General features: G+C 43.4%; 1 protein-coding gene across 5 annotated transcripts in view; it reads left to right on the forward strand.

Moving 5' to 3' along the window:
* The first annotated feature begins 7198 nt into the window (after window positions 1-7198).
* Window positions 7199-11429, forward strand: part of ADORA3 (adenosine A3 receptor) — a 21196-nt gene continuing 16965 nt past the window's right edge. For 3 of the 5 annotated variants that reach the window (XM_027860356.1, XM_027860355.1, XM_027860359.1), the window contains exon 1: window positions 7199-8096. In XM_027860356.1, coding sequence (XP_027716157.1) covers window positions 7747-8096 — 350 coding nt within the window. In that variant the 5' untranslated portion in view covers window positions 7199-7746. Of the gene's footprint in view, window positions 8097-10165; window positions 11230-11429 lie in introns of those variants that run through there. The other 2 variants (XM_027860358.1, XM_027860357.1) reach the window with 2 other exon arrangements.

Raw genomic sequence — 11429 nt, forward strand, 5'->3', positions numbered from 1 at the left:
TTCATTTTGAGCATCTACTCAGAAATGGGTAGTGGTACAAGTCAGGGCTTGATTTATTGCTTTGTTGATTGTCTAGACTTAAGAAAGTGTTAATAAGGAAGATTAAACTTAAAAGTGTGTGTATATATTCCCCTCCCTCCCATAGCCTAGTTGTTTTTACCAGCCCATCCCCACAGTTCTCTATAAACATTGCTTGAATTCAGCAGGATTCTAATAGAAGGCTGGGAGAAGGAAGTCATCACCAGAACCAAAGCCTGGTGACCAGAGGCTAATAATAATAATAATAATAGGCATTTATATAATGCTTTAAGGTTTACAATATGTTCTATATCCATTATCTCATTTGAGCGTTCTTATACCCCAGAATGGGTACCTCTTCCCCTCTGCCTGCCCCAAGGGATTGGGGGTGGGGTGGGATTGGTATGCTACTGTGAGTTGGACCAGACTCTCTTCCCTTCCCTCAAATTCCTTACACTTTGGGTTCTTTTCTTTTTTGCCACAACTCAGCCTTCATCATACATAAAGCAGGAATAAAAATAGCACCTATTTCAAAGGGTTATTATGAGGATCTAATCAGTGTAAATAAAAGTACTTTGCAAACCTTAAAATACCATGCAAATGTTAGCTACATTATTATTATTCTATACTGACCTGATTTCCCCTTCATCATTCTTTTTTTCAGGTTAGGAAGCAAGTCAAGCATTCCTTCTGAGCCTCTCTCTGGGTTTAGGGTAGAGAGAACCCATGGCATGAGGGAAGGGGCTGACACACCTGGAGTCAGCCCTGTAGTAGCTGTGAATGGTCCCCTTTCTTCTCAGGACAGGATTTCCTTCTAATTCAAGATTTTGTAACTCTCCTGTCTCTTTCCTAACTCTACCCAGAAAATGACTTACATCCAAGGTCCCCAGAATCTTTCCTGCCCTGTCCTTTTACTATCAAGTTTAAATGTAGTCATATTAAAGGCTCTGTGAGTCACTGGCCTCCTGATGATAACTGGAATTACTCTAGCGATACCCAATAGGGGCCAGTTAGGTGGTGCAGTGGGTAGAGCTCCAGGCCTGGCATTAGGAAGACCTGTTGCATGTTGAAGCAAAAGTCACCCAGTCTTTCTGAAGCTCAGTCTTCTTACTGGTAAAAAGACAAGGTTGAACCAGACAGTCTCTTAGGTATCTTCAGCTATTACATTTTCTGATTTTAAGGATGCCCTAAATACTTTTCTTGGACAGTTACGTGTCTCAGTAGGTAGAGTGCTGGACCTGGAGTCAGGAAGGCTCATCTTTCTGAGTTCAAATCAGGCGTCAGACACTTGCTAGCGATGTGACCCTGGGCAAGTCACTTAACCCTATTTGCCTCAGTTTCCTCATCTGTAAAATGAGATGGAGAAGAACACGGAAAACCACTCCAGTATCTTCACCAAGAAAACTTCCAATGGAGTCACGAAGAGTTGGACATGACTGAACAACAACAAGACACAACGTCCTAGGAAGAGGATTCCTTAGGACAGTGGCCAAAGAGGTCTCCATAGGAAGAATGCCTAGTAGCAATTTGAGAGCAGGGGCTGTGGGACCTCCATTTCTGTGACCTCAAAAGCCCTGACCTTGAAGACCAGGAAACTTAGGGATCTTAGAAAGAAAAAAAAGACTACATGTGTGTCTCCTCATTGCACGCAAGTGTGTGAAAACATGCTTCTTTAGCTTCCTCAAAACGGGGAAGTTAGAAAAAGGGGAGGATTGGGGGAGGTGTAAGATAATGAGTTCTGTTTGGGAAATGCTAAATTTATGATGCCTAGGGAATATCTAGTTGGAGATGTCCAATTACAGTTGGTGATATAGGACTGGAGTTCAGAGGAGAAACTAGGGCTAGATATATTGGTCTAGGATTCATCTTCATAGAGATAACAGGCTCTGATAAGATGACCAACAGAGAGCATATCAGAGAGAGGAGAGAAGTGGGCCCAGAAGAGACCCCTGGGGCCCACCCACCCATAGGGGGTGAGGGACTCAGATCATGATCCAGCAAAACAGACTGAGAAAAAACTGTTGTATAGGTAGCAGAAAAAAACTAAAGAGTGCCGTGGATATCCAGGGAGGATTTCCAATGCTATCGAGAGGTCAAGAAGGAAGAGGAATGAAAAGAGGTCATTTTCACTGGCAACCTTATCAATTGTGAGGCTCACTTAAGCAATTCAGTTAAGTAAAGAGGACAAAAGCCAGAATGAAGGAGGGTGAAAAGTGAGTGAGAGGAAAGTGGAAATGATATGTGTAGACAGATTTTTCAAGGAGTTTGGCTATGAAAGGGAAAGAGATATGGGACAATAGCTTGAGAGAATGGTAAGGTCAAATTTTCACATTACACAAAGCTGAGAGGGCTAGCTAATACAGATAGTGATGGAGTTAGCAGCCAAAATGATCTTGACAGGCCAGAACATTAGACCCGGTAAGATTATATTCAACAGAATCAAGTCTTTGATGTGGGTTCAAAACGTCAACACTGCCAGTTCAGCACGAAGGAGACACGGTTAGAAAAGAGCTTGTCAAAAAGAGGATCTTGGGGTTTTGGTGGCCTCAAACTCAACAGAGTGATGATATGGCTTCCAAAACAGCTGATGCAGTGTGGACTTCATTAAGAGAGTCGTGGTTTCCAGAAACAAGTGATGGGCCCTCTTTACTCTGTCCACGTCAGGGCACATCCGGAGTACTGTAATCAGTTCTAGACAGCTGGGTTTAAGGACATTGATAAACTCCAGATGAGCACAACCAGTACAGTGGAAGGCCTTGAGGCCTTGTATATGAGAACTGGTTGAAGAAATTGAGGTTGCTTAGGCTGGACCAGAGACAACAAAGTGGAGAAGTGGGGAGGGAAGTGAGGAACACAAAAGCTATGTTCAAATACTTGAAAGGTTGTCATCTGTAAGAGATTAGACTTGTTTTTGTACGGCCTCAGGGCACAGAGCCAAGAGTAGTGGTTGGAATTTGTGAAGACACAAATTTAGACTAGATGTCAGGAAAAAAATTCCCAATAGCTCAAGATGTTCAAAAGTGAAATGTGCTGCTTCAGAAGGTGGTGAGTTCCCTGTCATTGAAGTTCTTTAAGCAGAAGCTGGATGTCTACTTCTCAGATAGGTCATCATGGGGACTCCTTTGAGGTATAGGTTGGAATGGATGGCTGCTGAGGTCTCTTTCAGTTCTCAGATTCTGAGTTTGTGTGATCCTTGAATTCCAGTTCCACACCAATAACTGTCTCCTGAATATCTCTCCTTTGATGTCTAATGCTCAGCATCTTTAAAACAGAACTCATTATCTTCTACCCTAAACCTACACCTCTTCCAAATGCCCCTATTTGTATAGAGGGTACACTGTCACTATCCTCTTTTGCCTAGCTCTAGTCTCTGACAAAGATCTAGCCCTTGTCAACCGAAGGCCACCCCTCTACTTGTGTCGTTGATCCCATCTCCTCCAATAGCTTTCCCCCGTAGTCATCCCCCTCTAATTTTCATTCCCTTTTTGTCTATTGGGTACTACAAAAATGTCCAAGTCTTCCCACTTGGGTTTCTCCTTCCATTGACCTTCCCAGACTCGTAGAATTTGAAAGTTGGAAGCGACCTTAATGGCCATTTAGTCTTAACTCTAAATGAAAGGATTCCCACTATCACAAACCCAGCAAGTGGTTGTCTAGTCTCAGTTTGAAGACGTCAAGGGAAGTGTACCCCACCAGATTTATCTCTCAAGGAAAGCCATGTACAACTCCTAATTGTTGGGAAGGTTTTTCCTGACATTAAATATAAATTTACCTGCTCCTCTCTGTCCCCTGGGGCTATATAGAACCAGTTTAATTCCCCTCCCCCACAACACAGCTATCATGTCCCCCTGAGTCATTTTTCTCCGAGCTATACATGCTTAATTCCTTCAACCAATACTCGTACGTCATGAACATGTTCTCTATTATCCTGGTTGCCCTCCTCTGGACACCCTCTCCAGTTTTATCAGTGTCCTTCTTAGACCAAGGTGCCCACAAGTGAACACAATATTCCAGGTGAGGTCTCATGAGGGCAGAGTGAAATGGAATCAACACTTCAAATTTTTGGAAGCTATAATCCATCGAAGGCAGCCCAAGCTTGAATGAACTTTTGTGACAACCACATCACACTACTGATTCATTTCAGTCTTGCAATTCATGGAAACTTCCACAACCTTTCCAGAAAAACTGTTGTCCATTCATGTTTTCCCCATTTTATATTTGTGGAATTGATTTTTTTGTACTCAAGTGCGAAACTTTACATTTATGAGGATCAAAAGAGATAGTATTCAGCACAGTGCCTGGCATGTAGTAGGCACTTAAATGCTTGTCCCCCTCCCCTTGTCCTGTCATCATTCTTACCTTACTAAGCCCCAACCCTAGGTTCCCTTCATAACCAACCCTCTCTACTCCTTCTTGCATGCTGCTGACTGCTACTAAAGAAAAATCATGCAACTCTCGGCTCATTGAATTTGTGGACTTAATCTCAACTGAACCTGCTATTGCTGTGTGCCAATTCTGTTTTCTTAACTGATTAACTATTACATTCCCTATGATGGGTATTCTAAATTTTCTCCTTCCCACCAGGCTCCTATAGCATATTTTTCTCTACAAAGAACTGCACCTATTTCTTTAGAAAATAAGAGGCCATTCATTTTTTGTTCCTTCTTTTTCCCATAATGCACCTCCATAATAGCCCCTCCATATCATCCCCATTCTTCCCTCCTTTGTTCTAATCTCAGAGGAAGAGGTGACCATTCTCGCTAAAAAATCAACCCCACTACTTGCGCCCTTGAAACCATTCTCTCCTGACCCATCTGAGGACTTTCTCCCTCACTTATTGTCCATTATCACTCTCATTTCTAGTATCTTCTTACCCAATGACTTCTTCCCTAATGCCTTCAAATACGGCCAGGTGTTCCTTCTCATAACAAAACAAAAACAAAAACAAGAAACAAAAACCCTTCCTTTAACCTTACCATCTATTCCCTTTAGCTAGTCTCCTCTCATCCAAACTGCCAGAAAGTAATAGGACTGTCACCTCCGTTTACTCACCTCCCACTGGCTTCTCCAGCCTTTGTGTTTTGGCTTTGAACCTCATCATTTGATTGGAATTATTATCTCTAATTCAAAGGTTCTTTGTAAGTAAGTCTCTCCTTCTACTTGCCCTTTCTGCAGTTTTTAACTGTTGATAACTCCATTCCTCCTCCCTTGGTTTCTATGAAGCTGTCCACTCTTGGTTCTCATATCTGGCTTCCTGCTCCTTCTCATTCCCTTTTGGTAGGCTATCATTTCGTCTCCTGACCACTAAACACGGCTGTCTCCCAAGGCTGTATCGTGGGCTCTCTTCTCTTTTTCTAGATATTCACTAACTCTCCTTTTAAAAATAAGTCCTAAGACTTCTGCCAAAATCAAAGTCAAGCTCACTGGTCTATATAGTCTGTAGCCTCTATTCTTTGTTTCTTTGAAAAAATTGGGTGAGTGTTTCCCTTATATACTCTACAATCTATGGCAGAGGTGGGGACCTGCTGCCTCCAGGCCAAATGTGGCTTTCTAGGTCCTTGGGTGTGGCCTTTTTACTGAGTCTCAGTTTTTTAATAAAAGGAACAAATCCTTTTTCAAAAGGGATTTGCTCTGTGAAGTTTGGATTTAGTCAAAGGGCCGCACTTGAGGACCTAGAGGGCCACATGTGGCATCAAGGCCACAGGTTCCCCACCCCTGCTGTAGACTGTAGAGAATGTAAGAGAAAGTAAGGCCCTAAAGGGCCTCCTCAAAACCCTTCTTTCTGTGGCTCTCTATTGTCTACCAAGTGAAGTTGACATTCCTTAACCTGGAATTCAAGGTCAATCAATCAACTAGCAAACATAAATTATGTGCCTGCTGTACGTCAAGAACTGCACGAGGTCCTGAGGATACAAAGACAAGCAGTCTCTGTTCAAAACAGTCCCTGCGTTCAGATAGCTTCGTTAGGAGACAGCGTGTATATGTATAAGCAGATACAAAATTGACGTGTATAAAATGGATACAAATTAAGTACAAGGTAGTTTAAAGGGAGAGACCCTGGCAGCTGCGAGACTGGGTCCAGAAAGGCCTCATTTAGGAGGTGGGGTTTGAGCTGAGCTTTGAAGGAAACTAGAGATTTTACAAGGTAGCAATGAGTAGCAATGAGGGACAAATTGAAAAAAAAAAACCAAAACCTCGGAGATGGGACAAGAGTGTCATGTGTAAGGAAGAGCAAGAAAGTCAGTTTGGTGTGAAGAGGACTGATGTATAATAAGGCTGGAAAGACAGGTTGGAGAGAGGCTGTGAAGGGCTTTACATGCCAAATGGAGAGAGGAGTTTGTATTTGATTCTGGACGTAATATGAAGCCATTGGGTTTATTAAGAGGAGAAGCAACATAGTCAGACCCGTGCTTGGACAGATGTGGGAAGAATGGATTGGACAAGGGAAAGGCTGGAAAAAGGAAACTGATGAGGAGATGATTGCAATCATCCTGCAAGAGGTGGTGAAGGTGTGCAGAAGGGAAATGGTCGTGCAAATGGAGAGGAGGAGGGGAATGTGAGAAAGGTTATGGATGGGAAATCGATAAGACTTGATGACTGATTGAATGTGCGGGGTAAGGGAAGAATGAGGAGTTGAGGGTGATTCCAAGGTTGTGAGTATTAGTGACTGGAAGAAGATGGTATCCTTGACCCAGACTACGTTGACCAAAGAAGTTAGGGAAAGGGTGGGTTGGTGATGGTGGGAGATAATGAGTTCTGCTTTGGCCATGTTGAGTTTGAGATGCCTTTTGGGATCTCCAGTTGAAATATCCAATAACCAGTTGGTGATTTCGCTTAGCACCTGCACCCTTCTCACTACCCTGTTTTTCAGCTCTCTTTTATGTTACCTCTCCACTAGAGTATAAGCTCCTTGAGGATTCTTATGCATTTATTATGTATTATAAACTCTTTGAAGGCAGTGATCATGTCTCATCCAACCCTTGTATTTTCCCCAGCATCTGGCACAGGGCTTTGCACATGGTAGGCATTTCATTTGTGTTTATTGAACAGAAATTCTTTTGCAAAGTCAGCAAAAAGCCAAGAGTCCTGCTTGACAATCACATGTTTGACCCTTGTTCCCCAAATCTAGACTCATGCCCAGTTCCACACTTCCCTTGAATCCCTGGTGGGGTTTCAAATACACAACAATCTCTACAACAAGCTCAACTTCTCTCCTTTCCCTAAGTCTTCTCTCCTCCCCTTTGGTCTTCAGTTAGAGATCTTTCTTGTTCCAATACTTCCTCTTGATTATCTCACTTCCTGAAATACACCAAAGAGTGCAGCTTATCTTGATGGAGCCAGGAGAGAAGTCTAAGAATTGCAGTAAACAAAGCGCTTGAAACTGTCAGTCTGGAGAATCTACAGCAATAGCTTTGGAGAGCCACACTTGGAAGACTCCAGTCCACAAAGAACCTTCCGTCAAGACTTCCAGGATCTTAGTGGTGGTGCAATCCTTAGAGAAGGTTATATGGCTTTGCTCTTCAGTGCATACTCTGTAAGGGTCCCAGTGTCTCCAAGAGTGCTCTTCACCAGCAAGGAAAAGAAACGGGTGAATTATGAGTCTTGACAATTGCTGATCTTGGGCTTCTGGGGAGGTCCTTTGTAGAACTGGTATCTTAGTGCCAGCCTCACCACCGCTAAGTGGTTCTTTGCCTACACTCCCTACTCATCTCCCAACTGGAAAAAAAAATGCTTGGAAACGACACAACTCTGACACCTGGAAGCATAGTATATATCACTGTAGAGATTGTTATTGGACTTTGTGCCATTGTAGGCAATGTACTCGTCATCTGGGTGGTAAAGTTGAACCCAGGTCTGCAGAATACCACCTTCTACTTCATTGTGTCTCTGGCCGTGGCTGACATCGCTGTGGGTGTGCTGGTCATGCCTCTTGCCATTGTGATTAGCTTGGGCATCACCATTCACTTCTATAACTGCCTTTTTATGACTTGTCTGCTGCTGGTCTTTACCCATGCCTCCATCATGGCCTTGCTCGCCATTGCTGTGGACCGCTACCTGAGAGTCAAGCTTACGATCAGGTACTATTCGCCTGCCTGTGCTGTGGAGTTGGGGAGGAGAATGGGGATTTGGGAGGGTGAGGTTGCTGTGGGGAGTGAGGGTGGTGTACGCAAAGCTCTGCTCTGGAACTAGGTAGGAAGTGTGGTATGGTGGCTAGCGCACTGGCTTCAGAGTCAGAAGGTTCAAATCCTGCCTTTGAAATGTACTACCTGTGGCCTTGGGCAAGTCACTTCACCCCTCTGAGCCATAGTTTCTTTATCTATAAAATGAGAGGATTGGACTAGATCTCCTCTGAGGTCCTTTGCCCTCCAAATCTATGAATTCCCAGCATGGGAGAAGAGACTCCAGCCGATAGTGGAGGTAGCAGGAGGGAATAGAGAACTAAAACCTTTTTCCCCCCACATTTATAGTTCTGCTGCTTAAGCATAACTTCACTAAACCTCCTTCTGACTCCATCCCTACTCCCAACCCTGCACTTTGCTGTCTCCATTTGTGTTCATCCTATTCCCTGTGCCCACTCAAGGGACGGCCTGGCATTCTTTCCTTCCAGCTCTGTTTTCACAGATTGATTGGCTCCCTAATCAATGTATCTTCTAATCAAAAGCATTTAATTCAAATGAAATTTTCTAGAATTTTTAAGTGACAGAAAACTATTTGCTCAGGCCAATGGTAAAGAGACAAAAAGGCCAGGAGGTAGGAGGTGATGCTAATTGGTCTCTTGCTATAAAAATGCAACTTTTCCCCCATTCATTCCCCAACTGGGTACTCAGTCTGGCAAGAAAGTTTTCTATTTGTTCTGTCCTTTGAAAATGTGTCCCCCAAACCAAATTCTTTCTCTCTCTTGAGTGGTTTAAATCTTGATTAAATGGCAAAAAAAACAAAAAACAAAACAGGATTCCAAGTGGAAAAGATACATTTCCTCAAGAGATCAGTTGTGTTCCATCTCTTTTTTTTTGAAGTGTTGTTGATTTCTTTTATTTTGATATAACATACATTTCTGAATATACTCCTATTCCCCTCCCCAGCAAGTTTTACCTTGACATAAAGATTTAATAAAAGAGCTCAACAAAACCAGACGAAATGTAGATCATCTCTTGCATCATATATGATATTTTATTCCCGTAGTCGTTCCCTGCTTCGCAAATGAGAGTAGTGCATTTTCTTATCTACTCCTTTGGGCCACACTTGGTCACTATAATTACATAATAGTTAGTTGCCTTGTATCGGTCTTTCCATTCGCATTGTTGTGGTTGTTATTTATATTGTCTTCTTGGTTCTGTTTGCTTTACTCCGCATCAGTTACTACGTCTTCTGACATTTTCTGAATTGGCCACACTTGTCTCTGCTCATGACACAGTAATATTCCATTGCAGCATGTTTGGCTAATTTCCCAAATGATGCAGTACTGCCGTTCTACATCCTTCTTTCTGACTGCCTTAACCTGGCCACACTCTAGGAAGATACGAAGTGGGAGTGGAGAGCCCCACTGCAGTAACTATTGCTTGGCCCCAGTCACTTCTTCTCTCCCTTCTAGAAACTCACCCCTTTCACCCAAGACAGCAGTTGGAAGAGTTCTTGGAGAAAATAAGTTTATGAATTTTGAAAATTCTTGGAATGGAGCCATAAGATTTAGAGATGAAGTCCAACCTCCTCCTATTACAGATGAGGAAACTGAGGCCCACACAAGGACAATCCCTTCCTAAGGTCACACAGGTTATTGACTATCAGAGCCAGGATTCAAGTCCAGGCCTTCCGGCTCCAGGCCCAGTGTTCTTTTCACAACTCCCATGCTGCAAATGTTGTTGTGACATCATCGGGCCGGCTCCTTATCTATCCCAAATATGACTCTTGTCTTAAGGAAATATCCCCGAAGAAGGATGTGGAAATTTTTATTTAAAATTCCTCTGTTCCTCCTGCTCTCGCATCTATGCTATTCAAGCTTGGAGACAACAGAATATCAGCCCAGTCTTGAGGAAGTTCAGAGGATAGAATATGTGGTCTCCTTCCTCCCCAACTCTCCTTCTCTCCTCTACTTTCTGCCTCTAGGAATTTCTGCCTTAAAACTATCAGTTCTTTCCCCTCCCAACAGATACAAGAGAATTATCACTCAGAGAGTAATATGGACCTCCCTGGGGGTCTGCTGGCTGGTGTCGATCTTGGTCGGACTGGTCCCCATGTTTGGCTGGAACGAGAGACTGAGCCCGGGGACCTCTGGGAATGCCAGCTTCCTCCCATGCCGCTTCCGCTCGGTTATGAGGATGGACTACATGGTCTATTTCAGCTTTTTCACCTGGATCCTCATGCCGTTGGTCATCATGTGTGCCATCTATGTTGACATTTTCTACGTCATCCGCAACAAGCTCAGACAGAACTTCTCTGGCTCCAAAGAGACAGGTGCATTCTATGGGAGGGAATTCAGGACAGCCAAATCCCTGCTTCTTATCCTCTTCTTGTTTGCTCTATCCTGGCTGCCTCTGTCCACCATCAACTGTGTTTCTTATTTCTTCCCTAACACAAAGGTACCCCAAGAGTTGCTCTGCTTGGGTATCCTGCTGTCTCATGCCAACTCCATGATGAATCCCATTGTATACGCTTGCAAAATAAAAAAGTTCAAGGAGACCTACCTCCTGATCCTCAAATCCTATATCCTACACATACCTTCTGACTCCTCGAGCAAGGAGCAAACTTCGGGATAGAAAGCCTGGGAATGACAATTGCCAGTCCCCTTGACCTCATCACTTCCCTTGCTGGAGACTGAGGGAGTCCTTTGGCTCATCATCTCATTGACTGGATCTACACATCCCACTCTGTCTTTGCTCTGAAAAGGATTGGACTCCAGATGGCAGCTATTAGAAAACTCACCCACCTGTACTCTGCTCTCCTCTGAGCTTATGGGAAGCCTGAGCAATAAGTGCCAGAGATTGCTCTGGCACTTGTATATCTCTAAAATGGGAACTACGAGACTCAGTAGGTGGTAAACATGTTGGACAATGATTGAGTTCTGTCCCATTGTATCTACCCTTCTCCTAACAACAGCCTTGTTCTTAATACCTACCGGGAAGGATGGGTGGGAAGGAGACTGAACAGAATGATGGTTTGAACTACTGAGTCAACGTGTGCGCATACTTGATCAAATAAAAGATGATACCTTAACACATAGCACAGCTACTTGCTTGGGGAAGGGTTGCCTGAGAAACAGCAGCACAGCTGGTTGCAGCCAGCACATGGCCAGCTTAGAACCCTGTGGTTCTGCCAAAAAAAAAATGAAAAAGAAAAAGAAAGAAAGAAAGAAAGAAAGAAAGAAAGAAAGAAAGAAAGAAAGAAAGAAAGAAAGAAAGAAAGAAAGAAAGAAA

The sequence above is a fragment of the Vombatus ursinus genome, unplaced genomic scaffold, assembly GCF_900497805.2.
Source record: "Vombatus ursinus unplaced genomic scaffold, bare-nosed wombat genome assembly UNPS02014179.1, whole genome shotgun sequence".
In the NCBI taxonomy this organism is placed as follows: Eukaryota; Metazoa; Chordata; class Mammalia; order Diprotodontia; family Vombatidae; genus Vombatus; species Vombatus ursinus.